General features: G+C 36.4%; 2 protein-coding genes across 3 annotated transcripts in view; one reads left to right on the top strand and one right to left on the bottom strand.

The window, feature by feature from the left end:
- LOC106158035 (octopamine receptor beta-2R) overlaps positions 1-9,308 on the bottom strand; it is a 43,876-nt gene extending 34,568 nt beyond the window's left edge. Inside the window, exon 1 of one of the 2 annotated variants that reach the window (XM_013533870.2) lies at positions 8,884-9,308. The gene's annotated coding sequence lies outside the window, so the exon portion shown is untranslated. Of the gene's footprint in view, positions 1-2,336; positions 2,560-8,883 lie in introns of those variants that run through there. The other variant, XM_087000496.1, reaches the window with a different exon arrangement.
- Positions 9,309-13,890: 4,582 nt separating this feature from the next.
- LOC106180157 (gamma-aminobutyric acid receptor subunit beta-1-like) lies at positions 13,891-22,749 on the top strand. The gene is made up of 10 exons (XM_086999713.1): positions 13,891-14,112; positions 14,816-14,944; positions 15,520-15,646; positions 15,884-15,948; positions 16,496-16,595; positions 18,167-18,324; positions 18,611-18,766; positions 19,076-19,249; positions 19,547-19,711; positions 22,473-22,749. The coding sequence occupies exons 1-10, from the start codon at positions 13,969-13,971 to the stop codon at positions 22,635-22,637; spliced, it is 1,383 nt and encodes a 460-aa protein (XP_086855839.1). The 5' UTR covers positions 13,891-13,968; the 3' UTR covers positions 22,638-22,749.
- Positions 22,750-23,312: the final 563 nt, after the last annotated feature.

Raw genomic sequence — 23,312 nt, 5'->3', positions numbered from 1 at the left:
AAATCAATACCCCTGAGAGGTGCTGCATCAATGTGGGTCCCGTCCCCAATGTCCAGTCCCCTCATGTCCGCAGGAATTCTGAATGTCAAGATGCACAGGACAGAAAGAGTGCAATTTTGCTGACAATAATTAAATGTACAATAGGCAAGTCCGTATCCATTCCACTGAACCTTGAATTCTTGGATTGATCCACAATATTTGGTATGGTTAATAATTTGACAGAAACATCGAAATTCCCTATATTGATATATCAGTTGTCTAATTATGTCGTGGATTTCAAAGCAAGTTTATGGCATAACTTGCAACAACATTAGCAGATCAAGGTTTGTAAAGTTAAAGAATGGAGCACCAATGTTTAAGTCTTATATGAAGAAATACATCGAACAATGAATCCCTTTTTAATTCGCGAATGTTTCAACTTATGTATACTGTATAAAAATTCTGCAAGTTATTCAAAATTTTGGTGCATTCACTAGACTTTGGCCAAGACAGAAAGCACCAAAATCTCGACTGATTTTCAGAATTCGTGAATAGTGTAATCCCGCATGTTACTAGAATGAAACACGCATTTGAAGTTGGACGAGAATCGTGTGCTTAGCACAAATGAATCACAATCATATGTATTATTACGTAAGTTTAGCACGCTGACCTTGATTTGCCGATGATAAACAACCATCATAATATATCTGGGTTAGTCACGAAGATGCCACTCTTAAATTACATGTAAGACACAAAATTATGTTACGTGAAATGATAATAGGGCCTAGTTAGGCAACCTGAAAACAAATGCATCTTGAGTCAAAGGAGTTGACTTTACTGGTTGTTGTCGTTAACTTAACACTGTCACCAACACTTAAGAGGACCTCCGTTTACCTTGATTGAGATGATTCAATAATTGATTATTACCGTTAAATAATTTGTTTCACGTCCTTATTATCCACTTAAAACATAACAGCTATTGAATTATACAGCAGGACCATCATATACATTGTACATATATGTTTTAACTGGCTTGCATGATATGCTACCAGCGATATAGAGGTACACATGTAAGTATATTGGTTAAAAATAGCTTCAACGTCAATTTAGTTCAAAGTATTTTTTACTCAACTTCTCACTTCCAAAAGAAAATGCACAGAAAAATATTGCAATTTACTATTCACAAACAACTTAATATATCACAACAGGTTAAGAAAAGACAAAATGTCATATCACAAAACGGTCGGTCTAGAGTTGTTGTGGGAGATTATCTACAGATACGAAACACATTCTTAAGGAAAAAAAAATGAGACACCATACCTACAGTTTCTTGTTTCTCTGGTATAAACCTCAGCGCGATAAGTTCCTTGGAAAAAATACACCAGAGCGACTTGGTGCAGTCACATTTATACAGCTCGTGTGTTTGTGCTAAGAAGAGTAAAAAACTATTCTGCAACTTGACATATTTAACGTCAAATCTCGCTTGATTCGTAAGCCTCACGAGATGTCAAGCTGTCTCTTTTATTTAGTAGAATGACACCACTTGCTCAATGTCTTTTGCATCATGTAGGTTTTACTTAACAGGCGCGAAGTACTCATCCGTTTAATAAGGTGACAAGAAAATTCGGATTACCGTTTTCTGGAAAGCAGACTCATTTGTTTGTGTGCATGCAAGAGAAATACTAGTGAAGGCAGTTCTCTAGTTCTTTTGAATACCGCGTGAAATGCTGCAACTTGATTCCAAATGTGGTGTAAGTTTTTTCCCTCAAAAGGTGAATTATTTTGAAACTAAGATGGCCTCCCAACTACTTTAAACCATGTTTCGGTCAACCATGTTTCTTTATTTACTTATAGTAATTTAAACAATGTCATTGCAACAGTAAATGTCTAACTTTAGATAGTAAACACAGTTTAAACCCAAGTTTTAGAAGCTTTAGTTTTGCCGAGAAAACAGGAAAGAATAAGAACATCTAAAAAAGGGGGGGATGGGGATATTCTGATCTCTACGTTTTGTAATTTCAAACCTAAGGAGGAACCAGCTGAGGTAAATACTAGCATCTCATTCTAGACATGGGCCTGTTCTAATGCATTGTTCACTTCCGGCATAAACACTCATTGATTACATTTGCTCATCAAATTAGACATCTTTAAGTCTAGAGACTCAATTTGCTTGATTGTAAGATGCATGCATTGCATTAGAAAGTTGGACTAATGATATGCGTTTCACCTTCGAAGTTAAGTTGTTCACAAGAAAAGGAGGCTTCAGCACAAACTGCACTCAGATGGCTAGTGATATCATCAAACATTAAACATCATCATTGGACTATCATAATTTTTCAAGATATTAGCTGACCTACCTTGACTTTTGCGTATAGCGCTATTTTCAGGTTTTGGTCGTATTTGATAATAATCCTTATCCGCTACGGATTTTTCTATTGCACTTTGCTCAGTCATCTTCATCTTGTCGTGGTTAATACATGTAATTTGGATGGTATAATTCGGTTTGCTGGCCCTTAGTATGGAGGTATATTTTATCAGTCGTACCTTCTGTACGAAAGGCCAACTTAATTTACTTTCATGTCGCTCCAACCGCCTTGTCTAGTGCCGCGTATCATGCCAACGTGCTATAATGGAAATGAATATGCAGCACGTAAAGCATAGATGGTACACGCCAGATAGTAATTGCGAGAAATAACATCAAAAGACTCCTCCTTTCAGTTGAGGAAGTTCTCGGCGAGATTTTGAACGGCAGAATCAATCTACTAATCTATCCAAAACCAACAATGACGCAACGGTTACGTAACAGACATAAGGAGTCTATGATCTGTGTCTATCAGCTAAATGCAATTTGGAGACGTAAAGTAGAAAAATAAGAGACTAGGGTCATTGTGTCTACAAAATCCATTTCCGGAGACGTTTTTTTCTCATCTCAAAATTGAGAGAATGGATAGAAGCTGTTTAGATGTGAGCAAGTACTGTTTGCTGTGTACTAGACCAGGCGGTAACCTGACGTGTGAGACACACCTTTGTCAATTTCGCGCAACAAATTAATGTTGAAATATATATGACTATGTTGTTTTTTGTCATATCACGCGGCAAACCCATTATCATTACTGTCAGGGCATACATTTTGTTTTATTTGGTTACATACATTTTAAGGTGTGCTTAATTTCATACATAAAATGCAAAATAGTTTCTATTCTAAGTCTGTAATGGTGACTGGTATTTTTAAAAAATTAGAAAATAACTTGGGATGCAGTAAGCAAAGTGACATGGGTCTGAAAGCACAGTACAGGTGCACGCTAAAGTTTCGTGTGGTCTACCATATAACATTATAATCAAGCAGGTGTTATTCCTAGTTGAACAGCTTCGATATGTCAAAGGCAATAGAAGCAGTAGTAAGCAGACTTTCGGAAGTGATTTATTTTGGCGCTTATTCAAGCGTTGCAGTTAAAGGAATTATTGTTGCAGCAAGATACAGTGAAGCTTTTGGGTCTACCTTCTCAATAGATAGGATTGCGTCTAGATTAATGCAAATACATGGGTAGATTTCATTAAGTCACTTCAACCAGGCAGACGACGGTCTAATTGAAATTTGATTCTGTAAATCCATTAAAATTTCGGAAATAGAGGCCCTGGCTTACTGGAGCTAAATACACGCACCAGTTAGCAAATGCTTTAGAATAGAAAAACTATCAAAACTGTTGACAAAGCCCAGCAGTAGATCGTTTAGTAAAAGACAAGCGTAAAGAACATATCCGTGTTCCTGGTGTAACTCGATACCAAGTTACAGAGGCCGTTAATTACGTGTACATGTAGCTCCCTACAACACGACTTTGTCCGTTTATAAACCACAAAACAAAAAGTCGCATCCCTTGACGACACCTCAGCCAGCGCGCCTTTTGCAAATGTTTAATCACTACTTCTAAACTTCATTGCTCCGTCTGTGATTTCGCTGACTGATTTATAGCGTTCAGGTCGGCGAGTTAATAGACATCTTGTCGACTGGAAACGATTCGTTTACTGTCGTCCTGCATGACCATAACCATAAGTAACGTTAAGAGGTCGAGGCTATGGCCTTAATCACGATATATCAAATCAATAAGTATAACATGAAGATTCGTTTCTGGTAATGCGGGATGAAATGAACGAATTGAAAAAAGTTTTGTCGCCAAATTTGAATATACTATCCCCCCCAAAAGGCACACGACACGCATGTGTAAAGCTAGGGATCTGTTCTCCAAAACAAATTAGTTTAATTAACTGTTAAAATATTTTAGTTAGTATCATGGCTTTTTCTGTTTCGCCCTACAGATATTGAAGACTCAACAGACAGTAAACTTCACAAACTGTGACAAGGAAAACAATGTTGGTGTACATTAGTATATTCTTTGCTCATTAAGTTTCAAGCAAATAGTCTGATTTCTGATTTTTAACAATAAGACCAAAAACGATTAATGCTGATTAGTTAATTGATTAATTAGTTAATTTGTCGTATATTTAATTTGTTTTAGGGAACTACCACATATTTATCCCGGATCGTATTAGACTGAAATTGCCTATGTTAAAGTAAGAGCCAATATTCGAATTTATGAAAATGGGCAGGTAATACTTGAACATGCATTGCAGATGAGTGTTTGACTAATAAATATTGACATAGCCATGTTAAAAGCAACAGTTTTCAGGACTGTCGCTGAAGTAGAACTGCATCGTAAATTTCGCTATAAATGAAATCCTTATGGGCTGTCTAAAACATGCGCACTGAACTCATAATGTGGCAGGCCAAATATATTTTTCAATCAATACAAAATTCAAACCAGTCTAAATAAGTTTAACCAAGTTTTAGAAACAATCCGTCTCAAATAGGGATGAAAAAACAAATCTTATTTTTGTGTCTTTGACCATATTTTGGAGGTACTTTCAGTCGTAGCTTTTATGTTAGAAAATACCCCTGTATTACAAAAAGTCGTCTACATCACACACATTTCTGGCTTAGAAGATTTAAAATACGTAACTTGGTGGAACAAGTTGAACAATGCAGGAGTCTCTCATTGATCCGTCTGAAAGTACATGTAGCTGGAGTTTTTAATCTGTTGAAATGGCTCTTACCAAGTATGTCAGCCTAATCAAACAGACCGGAATATAATTAATACATTTCCTGTGGGTATTTATGTCAATATGTAACAAATTGTTTGGCAGACAACCCCAGCTGACCACAGGCTATGATTTATACTTGCAATTCAGTTCAGATTGAAACAAAGCGCCCTCTATCCCAAATTAGTACAGCACGAGATATTGAGGGCTTAGGGGTAAGACAAAAAATTTGTCACGGGCTTTGTATTAATATGCAGGTGCATCAGACACGCGGTGAAAGCAGTGTTCTTTTGTTATTTATTATTTGCGAAAAAAAATCAACTGTAGATAGACGTCTGCGAAGAGAGAGTGCATGTGCAAGACATGTAATGTCTGTACATAGAAAGGTGATCAAGCATTTGCAATTACTACTGCATTGTTCTCATTAATGTGCGCCTACCCCTCCCCTCTCTCTTTCTCTCTCTCATTTCTGCGGCACACTTTCGCAAAACAATTTGACTACCAAAAATCTTCGAAATTACGGTGTTACATTTCCCTGTTCAGCTCTGTTTATAAATAACATCAACTAAGACCGTTGGAGAGAAATCAGGCAAACAGGCAATAAATGTATCGCTTCCTTGTCCTTGGTTTATCATTAAAATGATGTAAGGCTGAATTTAGTTCCGCGTCTAAATGTCATCGTTGTCTCAGAAAATTACATAGGGAATTCGAAGTGATGAGGCCTCTTCTTTCATCTTTCCACCGGCAAAGCAAGTCGAAATTACATAGAAATCCAATGTCTGGCAATGCTACTCCATCTAAAAATTTTAAGGTGACCATCTAGCTGTGTAATAATAACAGACGAGTGTTTCTTATTTCTTAATTCCAAATGAAAATATTATCTTATTAACGTGCACATTTTATAGTGTATGACCATGAGCCCAGTATAAGTTATGATTACAGCTAAGTATCCTATACGGATCGAATATCAAAGATGGTGACCTGACCCAAAAGTTCAGCATAAATAGTCACTCCGACACTAAAAGACGGGGAGACCAGAGACAAGAGATTAAACTTAAGGACGAAAGTTTTACTGCAGCGTGTGCTCTCTCTAGATTATTGCATTGTGTACATGTCTAATATATATATAAACTATCGTATTAACCTATATCTTACAATGTTTTATTCATTCACATCAGTCCACCATGCATGTATGCTCATTTTTTATTTATTTATTTATTTATTTATCATTGACAATCAGTTTGTAAAACGTGCATAACGACCAGAACACAAACTTCGTCTTAATAAACCTTGACCATAAAGGCGACATTGAACAAGTAACCTTAGATCTGGGCTAGCTCCACGCCTTTAAGTCTCGAGTCTTTAATTGCGACATAAAAACGAACTCGAAAAGATAAGTGCGGGTCGGTGACTGTTTTATGCATCAGGCTGCTTTTACTGGGCATGCTACCCTCATCTATCGTGGAAGAAAGACAGCTTTATTACAAATTATTGGTCGCGCCGGGTTTTCCCTGAGATTATATACAGGCTACTGTATCCACAACAATTGTAAGGTTTTTACGCCATAATGCCTGTTGGGATATTAACCTCGTACATAGTTACCATCAGCTAGTATACAGTAGGCCCTATATTATTTCTAAATGCATAGATATTGACTGTATTCCTATTGCCTCTAGTTCAAAAACTATATCCCATGAAAACCAAGGGAAACGATCATTATTTTAGGGAAATATATTAGAAAATTGTTTTAGGAAAAATGAGCTGGCGACATTCTATGTGGGTCGGGTTTGAGAACTTGTTTCCTGCACACCAACTTATACTCTTTATTTATTTATTTATTTATTTTGATGAGAACACTGTAGATTATGATGCTCTATATTCGTTAACAGGTACGAAAATAGCGGATCTACTTCACATAACAGCTATGTCAGAACGTGTTGAATGTACAGGTAAGACATGAGGAGGTCGCGCTCATTTGCTAATGGTGTTCCTAGTGGGGGCTGCTGATTAAGCAAAGCATGATATTATGTCTCTCTTGTCAAAGGCACTAGTCCTCTCAGGTTTTCCTTGCACGTTCAGTTTTATAGCATTACTACGAATTAACCCCCCATAATAGCCAGAAAACTCAAACCCACCCCTTTCAACACTAATACCGACTTGACAATAAAAAACAATTAAAAGACTATTGAAGAAACTATGATAGCCTTCTAATTATAACCTGAATATTTCTACTGCGGCCGTATGTAAGTAGGTCTCTTAGAAAGAGGAGACCTTATTTTAAGAGAGAAAACTGCACCTGCTGTAATTAAGTTAAAATCAGACAGATTCTTTTTTATGTAACGGAGAAGGTGTTAGTAAATGATGCCATTCGTATGTGCCCACGGTGTTCAAGTTTAGCGATGTGGCCCGAGAACAAATGCGTGCGCTACAACATTCAATTAAAAAACGGCCGCCTACCAATTCATTGCGTTCCACATCTAAGATAGCCAGGTTGCTTTTGAGTTTAATAATCGGTGATTTATGAAATCGTGGAGAATTTTGATGGTCAGCGATCAATTTTGAACTGTCAGAGATCCATTCCTGGTGCAAATATGTTAACATACACCCACAGAGAAAACTGTTTACAGGGCGAAGCGGGCGAAATGCGGCACGGCGTGTAAACAGATAGTCAGGCAAGCTCTGTTCTACACCGTCTACATGATAACTGTCAGACTTTTTATACACATAAATCTCTTTAAACTGACCAGAGCCAGTCCAGGCCGTCTTGTTATGAAACTTATTCCTGTCTCAACTATACCCATGGCTTTCGTCTAAAGACTGTGAAGACCACGTTAAACGAAATGAAATAAGATTGGTACCGATGTTCACCCAGTAGCTAATACTAAATGTTCTCATGTCCTTATCTAGCACAGCCGATCACTCGTTTCTGTACATTTAATTCAATCTGCCATTTACTTCGTAGATTCAGCCCAGGTGAAGCGCTTTACCCCTCTTGGTGCAAAAAAAAAAAAAATACCACTAATTGCTGAATGCACATTAAAATATATGTCGCAATCACGGAAGGGATGTCTGGAGAAGAAAAGACCGTCGTGTGAATATATTGGTCGTCTTTACGAAATTTCTGACCGTGGTCCAAACAACTACAGCAAAAGTATATACAGTACAGAGTAGATTAAAAAGTTAACGCACACCAGTTTGTTCAGCATGGAGAATTCGGTAAAAGCGGGACGCAATGCACACTAAACGGTTTTATATTAAATCGCGTATCCCCTTGTACTCTGGCGGCTTATAGGGACAGCGGCATTCATCTTCGTTGCTTAAACTACTCTGACTTTGAATATTATCGGCTTCTAGCATTATATAGTAACATTCGCGTAACTGCACATAAGTTATAATGTTCCTAATCTATGTATCCGCAGGAAGGCAGGCAAAACCCCATGATGTCTGGCAAAAATACCGTTTTTTATGATGAGTGATAATTGGAGAACGTGTATCAACCTCGATACGTTTACTCTAAAACATACCAGCCATCAGGAAGTGTATGCTGAACGTTACAATTCATTATCTTGCAGATTATAAACAATTACCATCTCACACGTATAAGCCATCCACCGTTTACATGGCTCCCTGTGGTAAGATATGGAAGATAGACCAGCCATTCTACAACATTTATGCATCCTTATAACACTATAAATCTCAAGCTGGATTTTTCATTGGCAGCAATTAGCACCTAATATCGTCATGAGAAAATCATTAGCAGCACAAGAATTTTTCTACTCGATATAATACTGTTGAACAATTTCTACTCACCGTCTCTGTCCTTGTCAGTCGATTCAGTGTAATAAAGTATTTCCGTTGAAATGTTGATCGTCGATTGTTTTTTAGCTTACTTTGCCAAGTTTTATTGATGTTTTCTGAATCCTGCCTGCAACATCGATGGATAATTTGAGATTATCCCTTCGCTGTAAATTGCCTACAAATATGTCGTTTCGGCATACTTATATGTTCTTAGATTTTCGAAAAATTTCCACCTGCTCTTTTCTCTGCTCAAGAGAAAAAGGGTCCCAACTTGATAAGTCAATGCCTTTTTACTTCACGCTGTCCGAAGTTTGTAAACAACGGATAATGGCGCATTTAATGAGGCCGCTCATCTTGTTATTTAACGTTTCTTGATTCAGCCGCAGTAGCTAAGTTTTCCTAATGTGTAGCCACGACCCGTATGCAAACACTGGCTCACCCGATTATGTTCCCCGCAAATCTTCATTCCAAGGTGTCACGTGACCGAACCATCACAATTTTTATGAACACGCGGTTTTTTATTGCTGCATCAAAACTGCACGGAGATAGACGATCCTGCAATAAAATATTCAGAAGAAATCGGTTTTCCTATCGGAAATGGCTCATCTAACAAGGAATTGGGTGGAACCAAAATCTGCGTTAATGTTACAGAAAGTGACTCAACACATGAGGCACTGCGATAGTGAACGATAAAGACGGGCATCTGACATTTCTTTAGTTATATATAAGACAGAAATCAAGATTAACTTGACGTTATCGTCTTAATTATAATGTTTATTTTTTTAAAAAAATGCCATCAAGCTTGTCCCTCAAAAATGTTGTAACCAGCCCTCTGACCCCAGAAATGCAGGGTGACGAGAGGAATCATAACACGAGTATTACCAACTAAATTGAATCGCCAGCATATGTAAGGTCGTTTATCATAGAGCTGTATTTAATTCAGATATCAAGTGTAGACGCAAAGTCGGTGCAAATATGAACGCATGACACATGCACATGCATAATTTCAGCAAGTAGCAGGAAGACTAGTTCATTTGTCGGGGTGCATGTCCGGTGCGCGCGTTAAGTTACAACGTGATACCGGTTTTTCGCACAAAACAACATGTAAATGACCCCCTTCCACCAGGTGGGGAGCGCTTCCCATCGCCGATGTTTCTTTCATGTTGGCATTAAAAAGTATACAGGTGTGTAATGCGATCAGAAATGGCCGTCAATCTGTCTTTATAATCACGCGGGCTGAATATGGAATCACGTCGCGTTATCAATCATATAATACTTAACTGCTCATTGGAATTTCCGCCCTGAACTAAATGAAACAGCACTACCCTGTTCCATGAGTAGTCTATCGATTCTTTCACAGATGCTGCAGAATTCACCAGTTCTATGTACATGTAGGCAAGGACTGCATGGACCTAGACTAATCTGACTAATGAAGAGGCCATTGGTGTAACAGGAATGCAAGTCCGCTGGGAACCGTAGTCCGCTTCCCATTACTTTGTACAGGTGACATTCGTCCCATATTCTAACTCCAATACTCCAACTAACCCTAATACTAATCACACGGGAGCCTGGACTTCCATTCCTAGGACTTGCATTCCTTTTAACACCGGTATAGATGAAATGTCCTATTTCGTTTTGATTTCAGTCGCAATGGATGCTTGAACGAACGGATACATGGTTCGGTAACCCTTGTGTCCTTGAAAACGTTTTTATTAGGCTGAAATGTTTTGATTCGTTTAATACTCCTTTAACATATTGTGTGCGTGCGTGCGTGCGTGCGTTCGTGCGTGCGTGTGTGTTGTGAAGCTAACCTTGGTTATCGAGTATATATATTTGGCTTTAGCTTTTAGTGGATGGTTTCTTGAATATTTTCAAGCATGTCCTTATCTTGAAATGAATGGAGAGTCTGATGATACATGTGTAGCACTTCATTAAGCAATCTAAAATGTATATGATTTATGTCCTTATCTGATAACCTCTCACTCATCAAGGATCTTCTTTTTAATTTCTCTTTACTGAAAATGTATAAAAATTTCGGCATTGAGTTCAAAGAAATTCAATTCATTGAAAAGTCACTCGATACACTAAAATAATGCATTCCGTTGAAAGGACGTAACATCAAATTGTTCCTTTGTATATTTGTGATATGGCCAAGTAGTAGACTCAAATGAAACACTTCGTTTTGATGCATTATAGTGGAAAGATGCAAGTATTTCTCTCAAATATCCATAAATTTCAATGTCGTTTGTCTTTGTTTCGAATCCATTGCCTTCAAACTGTTTTCTGTGAAATACGGAGGTCCATCTATGTGTTTGCTTGTATATGTGAAAATTCAGTGAGGGTTTCGTGCCCCATTGGAAATATATCGGAAAGCATATTTTTCTTAAATCATTTTACAATAAATCTTATCTGTAATGAACTATGAAAATGTATCAGCTGTTTAACCGTGATAACAATTTGGTCCGCTGCACTTTCGATTTTTCTATATGTGGTTGACACATTTTAGAGGTCAGGCCATTCAGAGCAAAACCACAATTTTCAATTACAAATAAAAGGATAAGATTGATAGTGCTGCTGGCCGGCTCGACGAAAAAGGGGCAATTTGAGGACACCTCTTAATCGAAAGTTAGGGGCCACTAGGTGCTTTCATTTTATTAATCGTATACTTAAAGACTATGTACAGGCCGTAGAATAACATGTAGTTCATGGATGCAGAACGTCATTTTTACATGTATTTTATTCCGCAACCCCAGTAAATATCAAATAGTATTACTTTCTAGACCTCCTTTGCAGTTTACATCTTCGCCGAATCTATGTCCAAATTGTAATGAGAAACGCAGCTTTGCTTCGATATAAAAAAATAGATAGCTTACATGGCTCGTTCAACGGAGACCGATCTTAATAAACCGTGAGTGGCATGACTCGAGCATTCCGTGACTTGACCGTACTGCAAAAGAGCAGAATGAGACTGCTGACTACTTGCTTCATCAAGCGTCCAAGCCATCGTACACCGCACGCTCAACTGATAAATGCCGGTTAAGCTATTTCTACTAAATATTGTACTAATAATCTTTATATCAATTTTTTGGATGAAGTAGAAACCAAAATGTTTAATGTTCAGTAAGTTGAATTACTCTTTTTTCAAATGACGAGATATGAAAATGTTGTCTTAGAGTTGGGGTTTGATTTTAGAGAAAAAAAAAGAGAATAGCTCAGTAATGAAAACATGAAAAAGACTACGGTCTGCAACGTTCTTTCATGACCATCTGACAAGACGGTCTGAGAGGCCCCAGGCAAAAAACATTTTTTAAAACCCACGTAAACAACGTAAACGGACTTTCATAGGGACTCGCTCTGTGGGACGCTTTCCGAGGAAATCACTCTGGGGAACTCCGAAATAATAGATATTAGCACTTCTTTACTACTTTTTACACATTTTCTTACGAGCCGTACATGTATCTTAGGGACTATGTGAGCATAAGAGCCCCTTGGTCACATGTTGGTATTTTTTTCCCTATGATGCGTAATACATTGACAGATCAAGGATTTTACTTACATGTAGCGTGCATGAAGGGAACGCCAGGGTAAATAGATTTCTACCAGCGAAGTGAGGCAAATATTAAACTGTAGACTATTTTCTGTTATATGTAGGGCACAGAAGTGGAAAAAAGAGTTAGGTTTTGCCTCATTTTGCTGATCATACTTTTTTTTATTTATTTTTTTTTTTTGTTTTTTTTGTTTGTTTGTTTGTTTGTTTGTTTGGGGGGGGGGGGGAGAGGTCCTAAGTAAAGGGAGTACTAGTTGTCACCGGGTAACGTGACGCGGTCTTTCCCATCTGTCATGACCGAATAAAGCTCTGGATTTCCGTCACCATTCACACACATTTTCAAATCTAATGTTGAGTATATATTTATGTGGAACTCTAACCCAAAATAACTGCCCGTGCTTCTTAAAGCCTTTTGAATCGAACAACAGGTGAAGACGATTGCTGCGCGATCTTTTAGCAATGGTTGTAACTAAACCTAAAGCCCCATGTACCGGTATATAGGGTCTTAGAACCCATTCCCAGAGATTAGATCGATCCAAACTAGATCGATCTTACTCCCTGGGGGTTCAAGCTAAATAGCTGTCAGCCGAGCGGGCACGAAAGTTTATTACCCCCTTACAGCTTGTAGTAGGCGGGACGGACATTTAAGCCGGATTATCTGACAGTAAGCTAGTGAGACTCCCCACGTTGATAGATCGATCTAAATGTCTGGGAATACTCCCTTAAACGCTAAAATTAACCAGCCTACTGTACCAGTTTTCCTTAGGCCTACTCTAAAAATGTCGAATTTCATCAAATCTTTCGATAAAAACATTTATCAAAGTATACAAAAATGAAATGTGTATTTTTTTAACCACCACCACCACACACGCACACACACATAGGATAATAATCAAACAAGGGGAAATGATAAAGATCAAGAGAACTTGAGAGCGAAGCTGGCAAATAAGATATACAAACACCAACAACCAAAAAAATTTGTAATAATTTCTAGACTAAAAAAGAAAAAAATTAAAAATATTCTGATCTTGCTGACTTTCGAAAGGAACCTGCTTTTTTCCTAAACAAAAGTTTTAAACCATTGTACAAATTTGAAGTTATATTAAAATATTGTAATGAATATACCTGTATATCAATATAGCTTGTAAGAAGTATTCCAAACATGCTGGTTTTCAAGAGGAACCTGACTGTATTAAAATACAAAGCCACTCAAAGTAAAACAAATAGGGCCTAATTACTTAATTGTAGCCTATATGTTGACGGCGACAGACAGACAGACACCTCAAAAGAGTATATCCAGACTAATACAGTGTGTATCAAATCAATATAACTCTCCAAAACTAATCTCTGAAATCAAAGAGGGTTGCAAAATTGAAGAAGAGGCCGATACAATAATTTTGTGACAGACTACTAGCGACCCCAGTGTTCAGAAAGAAGAGAATGCCCTTAATTTTACAGAGCATGCGCATTACCAGCTTTCTTACTTCCGATACCAAACATGGCGCATAGAAACAAACACTCGCATCTTATTTGAGTAGGTAAATGGCGTTATGGATCAAACAGAGCGCATAGATGAAGTTTGTGGTCGCTTAGAAAGGATAGAAAAGTTACTAGAAGATATTCAAAGTAACACCAAATCTACACCTCAGGAAGAAGTATTCCATTTTTCGCGAGAAGATGTTGGTGGTGAAAAGGTACGTACCGTTACATGTACATGCACTGTAGGCCTTCAATCCATGCTTAGTGCCATAGTATTCGTATTTAGTAGCCCGAAGTTTCATTCCTTTTGTACTATTTAAAAAACCACAACGCATGGAACTACGTCCTAACTATCAAGTAAAACTTAAAAAATTCTCCACCACCACCACTCTTTCATTTTTATCTCTTTTCTAAATTAATTTGTGTGATGACTTATCACAATGTCTCCCCTTTTCAAATAGATTGGTAGGGCAATTAATTTACTAATTTAACAATTTTCAAATATGAAACTTTATGCCATCCAGATATTATGAGAGCTGAGGCCATTTGCCGTAATGCTATTGGTCAAAGAGCTTGAATGTTTAATAAATACACAAAAATTAGTAAGTAAACTAATCCATTTGAATAGCAGAGACATTGATGAAAAGTCGCCACATAACTTAATTTTGACATAAAAGTTATAGGGTGGGGGAAAATTACTGCAAAAGAGTTAAGTTTTTTGTTTTACCTTTATTTCACACATACACACACACATGCACACACACGCACTATTAAGCACACTTCATTTGATTTTTATGTTGTTAAATATGTATGATGTACTGTATCTGATGGAATTTATGGGGTGGGACAAAAAGAGCAAGGAATTAGCTGTGTAATAATTCCAATGTTAACAAAATTATGTGTGCTTTTTATATTCAGGTAAAAGTAGGCATCAGGGTCATCATCATTGCCGTGGGTGACATAGACAATGTGAAACAGGAATTTACAGTGGACATATACTTGAGAGCAATATGGAAAGAACCTACACTAAAAGGAAAGAAGCAGGAGGTAACATAGCAATGTTAATGTTAATGTGTAATTATTTGTAGTAAGATGTAATGTTAGTGATATTGCCTTTTTTAATTGCAAAAAGTTTTTGAAGATTGCCCTGGTGTGGTACCTAATTTCTGTTTCACATTTACCTGAAGTAAGTACAGCAGGCTAAGTATGGAGCAGAAGCCAGTTCACTGTGGCAGTTTTCCCAAGTTTTGATATAATATTGAAAATATTGTATTAATAGCTTATAGGGATGACAATTCTTCATTTTTGCGGGGTGAGTGCCATAAGACAAATTTTCCTGGCATAAAGGACAATTTTCCCCATACTTACCAATGGTTAATAAATCCTGGTTTTTGGACATTCAAAGTAAATTGATTTTTTTAAGAGTTTGGTTTTAGTAATAATCTCTTAAGAGATAATTATAGAGGGTAACAATCAATGAAGGTCCAACATCTGCCCATACTGGGATGAACATTTAACTGCCATGCAATTTTTTTTTACATTTCCTTGTGTTGTTTACAATGTATTAATTGTAGAATTTGAATCTCATGTAAAGAGTTTTAATCCCTTTAATGTTACTTCAGGAGGTGGACTGGTCACAAGCCTGGGACCCAAGGATAACTTTACTGAATGAGGTTGCTGTACTGAAGAAGACAATAAAACACTTCTTGGTATATGAAGAACCAGATGACATACCAGAGGTCAGATTTAGTAAGTAAATGAGTTCATTCAGTACTTTAATTGGATTCATTATGTGATATTTCTTTTAACATTTGTAATAAGTAATACAGCAGAAAAGTTAAGCACAACCAGTTTTAAGCAATATTGGTGTAATATATGGAGATACTAAGCACACATTGTTGATAAAAATTTACTGAATTGTGTGAAATGAGAACTACATTTATACCTTGGTATTATAAAAATATATATATTTTCTTTACATTACAGGTATGCGTATGACTGTTACTTTGAAGGAAAATCTGGAATTGAATGAGTTTCCATTTGATCATCAGGTCAGTAGAAGTCATCAGGTCAGTTAGTGATGTATGCACTACCCAGAATGCATGGAGCCAGTCCTTTCATGACATTTGCAAATTGCAATGAAGGAAACTGAATGGCATGATTCCAGGATGTAATTTAGTTTAAATAACCAGTCTTTTTTTTTTTTTTTACAAAATGCATCATCAAAGATATGCAAGTTGTTTTGATTAATCAGCCTTAAGGCCAATAGTCCATTTAGGCAACCATGCAGTTTCTTTTTACTTTTTTCTTACAAAACAAAATCACATGTGTGTTTCCCCTAGCACTCACAGTGAGGGGTATGATTTATCAGGAATACTCAAAGAGAAAATTTGTATTTTTTTATCCAAATGATTAAATCATGAATAATATGTTATCTTTGATGGCATATCTTCTTTAAAAAAGAAAGTAACAACAAAAACAAAAAAGCACAGCACTTGTGTACATTTGTACAATATTTCAATGTACTGTTGTAGGAAATATAATTTTTTTAATTTAATAATTTGATCTTTTTTTCAAATATATTCTCATTCTTTCTAGGATCTAACCATTCGATTGTCATCAGATTGGCCCATCAAACAAATAGAGTTTGAGAAAGATATGAGCATTAAAGATGCAATAAGAACAGACCAGTTTTCAGGTTTGCAAAATTAAGTATTTCTTTTTGTAAAGTCAATATTCATATTCACCATTACAGGGATCTTCCTGGGTCAAAATCTGGTTGGGCCATTTTGGCCCACTTGGTCAAAAAAAGTGGGCCATTTTAAAAAAATGTGTGCCGTGAATTATTTGGCGAAAATTCATTATATTTCAATATTTTTATATGATTAAAAACACTGAAAGAAATGCTTGATGCTATTACTCTTGAGTTCTAAATAATTGTAGTGGGTGGAAAAATCTTCTAAATTAACAATTGTACTGTCCCAAAAATTAATCATTGTACTGTGCTGAGTAATAGCACTGCATGGAAAAGGTTGATAATTCCCATTTTATTGTGAAAAAAGGCCATTGCTCTGAAAAGAATTTTTATTTTTCAAAATATTTGCATTCTTTTCTAACCTGAAAACAATTAAGCAATGATCTTAGCTGAGAGAAACCCGTCTTACATATATTTATATTTACATAAAAATCTAGCAAGCAACTACATAACGTTACTAAAATTAGTTGGCATATCGATTAATGTACTTATACATTAAGTATTTGTGACTATTACACTGCTGCAGGGCTTAACGCTTATTTTTCAGGGCACCTGTCCGCTCAGGCTTACTGCTGACAAGTTTCAACTGTCCCCCAGCTTATTTCCACTTGCACAGTCCCTCCACCCCACCTCAAAAAAGTGCAATTTTTTTCAATATCTAAGCTGGTTCCTTTAGGTGGATATAATGATGGGCAGTTTTAAATCCTGACTGTGCATCCATTGCGCAATTCCCATATTGAAAACGATGTTGTCCCTCATTTAAGGACATGGAGCGCCGCTAAAGGTGCAAAATTACAAAAAAAAGTCTGTTGAATTTTAGTTAAAAGCACTCATCTAAAAAAACAGACGAATATTTCTCCTTTTCACTTATCGATTACTCAACATGCGGTCCAACTGAACTGAGAAGCCATACTTGTTTACCCAACTCGTGTAGTTAGGTGTTCTCAGAGGTCCGTGCGCGGCCGGTTTTCAGTGTTTTGAGCATTACGTGTTTTTCATTTAAATTTTTGTGAAACGGGTCACATGTCAGCCCTCGCAACATCGCTGTGCGCACTTCGAGCGACATCATTATCTCGGGAGATCTTTGTTATGAAAAAAAAGTATCTGCTATTTGTACACGCCAAAATGGCGCAAGTTAGAATTTTACTTGCGCCTTTGAGAAAAGGCTCGCGCATTTGGCGCAATCGCGCGGCCCAGGATTATCCCTGCCATTACCACAGTTTGTTGTATTATTATGTTAATTCAATATTTATTACTATATCAATCAGTTTATGTCAAGAGAAATACATGTCAATCCAAGATATTTCCAGTAGAAATGATCACTGTGAATATACTATTAATAATACAATATTCTAGCAACCTTCACATATAAACTATGAACAAAGTGCTTTTGAAATAGATGTTTTAACATACAGATGTATAAATTGAATTTTACGCATTGACTGTTTGTTAAACTGTCTTGTGAATTCACCTGATGGCACAGTTTTGTAACCAACTTATTCCTCTATCTCCAGGGCAGCAGGAATGGAAACTATATCCACACCTGATCTGTGAACCAGTCACACCTTGGAAGGAAAAATCAGCTGCTCACAACCAATATCCACTGTACAACATCACACTTCAAGTCAAACGAAAACCAGGATTTTATATGTGGAATGTTATTTTGGTAATGGTGAGTACAGAAACTTGTAAAATATCAATTGTGAAGCATTTTTAAGTTATAATAAAGCATATTTTTGAGTAGATTAAAACAGTTTTGTTTGATTTTAATATATAACTTTATTGACCTGTTGCTAAACATGAAGTTGCCCAAGCAGATACAGTATTTATAGATTGTTCACATTGCTTGCCAAACAATGAAAAATTTAAGCATTGACTTGTGATTTTTTATGTTCCTCATTGCCTCTTTCCAACCCCTGTAACTTAAGCTATAACATCAATATATATTTTTCATTCAGTTTTGTATCATGTTGCTGACCATTTCCTCATTCACTGTGGAGGCGTCTGCTCCTGCCGACAGGCTTGGTGTGACCTTGACCTTACTTCTAACCTCTGTAGCCTTTAAGTTTGTAGTGTCGCAACAGCTACCAGCTGTCTCTTACCTCACATACTTGGTAAGATTTGGAGATTATACATTTCAAATACTTTGTATATTTGTAAAGTCACATTTTTCTGAAAGTCCTTTTTATAACAATTAAAACTTAAGTGTTTAGATATAAATAGTGATACTTTAGTATTTTGATAACATCGAGAGTCTGTCACGATGAGTTTAAGACGGAAAAGCTTTTTTTAAACTCAAACTTCCATTTAACATACTTAAAGATTAAAAATAAAAAACACCAGTTCATACCTGAAAAAATATTTTATTGTGCAAGATATTCAAATTATCAGCATTTTGACTTTTTTTAAATTTTTTCCTGCAGGATATTTATGTCATCAGTTGTATGACAATACAGTTTCTGGTGGGGGTTCAGAATGCAGTGGCCTCCTTGTTGACCGAGACAACAGCCAGGTTGTTTGATCTAATATCAGTGTGTGTTTTGACTGGCAGCGTAGTCATCATTCATTTGGTCATGGGCATTATTGTAGTGAAAAAAGTATGGACTTTCTTTTTCTGTTCTATGGTTTATTTTCATAAAGAAATACTTCTGTATTTTGTTTGTTAGCTACAGTTTCAATTTTTTGTTTGATGTCATAATTACATTTCAACAATATTCTGACACAATTGACATTTTATGTATGTCATTTTTGAACTTCTGGCATTATACAATATGTCTTTCATGTACTGGTATCAACTCTTGTAATCAAATTATTCTTCTTAATTTTTGGCTTCAGTTGCTCACCCACATAAATTTCAAATGTGATTCACTTTCTTTTTATTATAATATTAATAGTGGTTCAAGCAAAAGAAAACCTTGGAAGCCAACACTGAGAAATTCCATTCTCTGTGTGATGTTATTGATGTGGCTTGGAGGAGAAAAATGGCAGAAAAGGCTGCAATAGAAGCATCTCAGGAACAAGGGGAAAAGACACATGTTAGTGACAATAGTGAATCTGGGGTAAGTACTGTGTAAGTTTTTTAGCTACATTCCTTTCACTTGTGAATGCATGGGCATGGTTGGACAAATTTATTGTACCACCAGCGTTAGCGCTGGCGGTACACATGGTTTCGGTCCCGTCCGGATCGTTCCGCCGGCTCCGTTGGCTCCGCCGGACGGCTACCGTTACCGCTTCTCCTCCTAGACGGTAAGGGCCCCCGTACCCATCTCATGGATTTAGGTCACCTATAATCTCAACTTGTTCCACGTAAAATTTGGGCTTTGTCGGTATTGGGGTCTGGGTGTGGCACTCATTGCAATGCACCCTTGTCTAAAAATGGCAAAATTAAATGCTAATTATCTACCCTACGGAAGGAGTTATGGGAAAATTTTCTATAGACGGCTTTCCAAAAGTCATATGTGTAGATTTCAAATATACCCTTGGATTTGACCTTTGACCTCTACTTCAAGGTCAAATGGGCCAAAATTTTCAAAAAAATGAAATTTTTTACGAAAAAAAATTTTTTTGCCCTGTTATTCAGACACCACACAGACTTAACCAATAATATTATTGGAAAGTGTTACCCTTCAGGTCATCTTTCATCTCCATGAATTTGGGGTCAATCGGTGCATTTTCACGGGAGTAGCGGCCATAAGATACCGAAACTGAAAACTGTCTCTAATTTGGGAACCGTTAATGCTAGAGACCCATTCTTTTTTGCATTTTGTAGAGCATGTAAAGCCCAACACTGGGGGTGGTCTCGGTTTTTTTGTATTCCATACGGTTTTCAAGTTACGCTGTATCAAAAAGTACATATTGGTGGTAAAAGCAAAATGTGCAGTACGGTAATGGATAATAAATTTTGAACTCTGGAAAAATAAAACATAAGGCTTGGCAAAGCAGACAACCTGTGTTCAAAAATGACATTATTTCATCAAATTTGAACTTCTGAAACTTCAGAGCACCTCCTATTTCAAGAATTTTGACCAAAATGACATTTTCTTTATTTTAATTAATTTTTTCTGTACGAAATTTAAGGCACATTATGGTAACTCCAAAATTATAACATCTAGTCCCTTATATCTCCAAAACTGGCAGAGATAGGTCCATAGTTACTATTGAAGTTGAATAGGAAGTCATATACTGGCAATCTTACTATGACCTTGAAATTGACCTTTGACCTACTTTTCACCATGAACTGAACTTTGCAAATTTTTCTTCCCTTTTATCTCCAAAACTGGCAGAGATAGGTCCATAGTTACTATTGAACTTGAATAGGAAGTCATATACTGGCAATCTAAATGTGACCTTAAAATTGACCTTTGACCTACTTTACACCATGAACTGAATTTTGCAAATTTTGCTTTCCTTTTATCTCCAAAACTGGCAGAGATAGGTCCGTAGTTACTATTGAACTTGAATAGGAAGTCATATACTGGCAATCTATATGTGACATTAAAATTGACCTTTGACCTACTTTTCACCATGAACTGAATTTTGCAAATTTTGCTTTCCTTTTATCTCCAAAACTGGCTGAGATAGGTCCATAGTTACTATTGAACTTGAATAGGAAGTCATATACTGGCAATCTAAATGTGACCTTGAAATTGACCTTTGACCTACTTTTCACCATAAACTGAACTTTGCAAAATTTGCTTCCCTTTTATCTCCAAAACTGGCAGAGATAGGTCCATAGTTACTATTGAACTTGAATAGGAAGTAATATACTGGCAATCTAAATGTGACCTTAAAATTGACCTTTGTCCTACTTTTCACCATAAACTGAACTTTGCAAACTTTTCTTCCCTTTTATCTCCAAAACTGGCTGAGATAGGTCCATAGTTACTATTGAACTTGAATAGAAAGTCACATACTGGCAATCTAAATGTGACCTTGAAATTGACCTTTGACCTACTTTTCACCATGAACTGAATTTTGCAAATTTTGCTTCCCTTTTATCTCCAAAACTGGCTGAGATAGGTCCATAGTTACTATTGAAGTTGAATAGGAAGTCCTATACTGGCAATCTAAGTGTGACCTTGAAATTGACCTTTGACCTACTTTTTATCATGAACTGAACTCTGTTTATTTCTTTCTCTTTTAACTTCAAACTTGACAGAGATAGGTCCATAGTTACTCTTGAACTTGAATAGGAAGTCATATACTGGCAATTTACTGTGACCTTGAAATTGACCCTTGACCTACCTTACGAAGAACTTAAATTTGATTGTACCATATATATTTTTTGCAATAGTTTAAAAATTCTTGTTGATTGCATTTTTACAGCTTGTCAAGCACAAAACTGGTGGCTGTGTCCCTTATTTTGTGTATGTGGGGGTCTATACGAATGCGTTTGCTCCAGCTGGTGGTACAATATTTGGAGGCGGTATCGCCTCTCTGATCCTCTAGTTTTCACTGGTTTAGTACAATTGTAGAATTAAGACTTCAGATAAGGATGGTGTTATCAATTTTGACTTTTCAAAGAATGTGTTTCCCTATACATTGGCTACTGATTCAGTGAAGAGGTTTTTCTCACAGTTTCCTAATATAATTTGCCATATTTCTTAATTTGAGTTTCATTTCTTTGTACTGGTTTAAATTTTATGTTTTATATGTGGAAGTGTTAGCTTGTGAAATATATATGTGGAAAAGGGTATTTTATCTGACTTAGCACAATTTCTTCTGTTCCACAAAAGTTCCATCAGATAACAGATTGAAGTTAATTATTTCCAAGAATTTTTGTCCCTTAATTTTAAATAATAGAATATTATCCATTTCTAGAGCAAGGATGCTTCAGGAAAGTCAATACATAGTCCAGGAAAGTCAAAGAAGAAAAAAACAAGACACCGTAGCAAAGTTGACACTGAATACCAGACCTTAAGGAATAGCAATGAAGTTGGCATGGAATCTTCAGACACTGCAGAAACAAATTTAAGTGTTGCATGATTGAATTCTTATTGGTAACAAGTGCAATATAGACAGCATAGTTTGGGTATCAAGACAATTCCCCCCAGACAATCCCCCCACCCCCACCCCACCCCCCACCCCACCACCTCAATCTCCTGCAATGAATATCATTCTGAAAATAAAGAATGTGATATTTTTTTTAAATTTATAAATTATGCCTTTAATCAAAATGAATCTCCAGCTAGAGGTGGGGTAAACAGGTAATCTCACTATCCAAGTAGCTCTTTGATGAACTGTCATTTTTAATTGTTTCACCACTACCCCCTAACATAAATAAGCAACAACTTTCAAATCTGGTTTTCTTTTTCTAGTTTATTATTATTTACTTAACCAGATAGAAAAGAAAAACTAACATCAAATGAAATGCAGATAAAGTGACATTTGTTTACTTTTAGATAAAATGGTAGTATTTGTTTGATTAAAAAATGGCACCTAATGGCAAATTTACAAAATTTGCATATATAGCATCTTATAATTTAAGGTTGCCTCTAAGGTCTGTTTAGCACATAAGTGAGCTTCATGAAACTTGTAATTGATAGCCAATACTTTTGTTTATATTTCTTTTTTGTCTTCTTTCAAGTAGAATATAAATCCCTAAAAAAATAATTCAAAAACACTTTCCTGCAGAGGTGGGTGTTGTCTTGGGGGGGGGGG

The sequence above is a fragment of the Lingula anatina genome, chromosome 1, assembly GCF_051362555.1.
Source record: "Lingula anatina isolate TDL-2025a chromosome 1, LinAna3.0, whole genome shotgun sequence".
Taxonomy (NCBI): domain Eukaryota; kingdom Metazoa; phylum Brachiopoda; class Lingulata; order Lingulida; family Lingulidae; genus Lingula; species Lingula anatina.
This window is presented reverse-complemented; position numbering and strand designations above follow the sequence as displayed.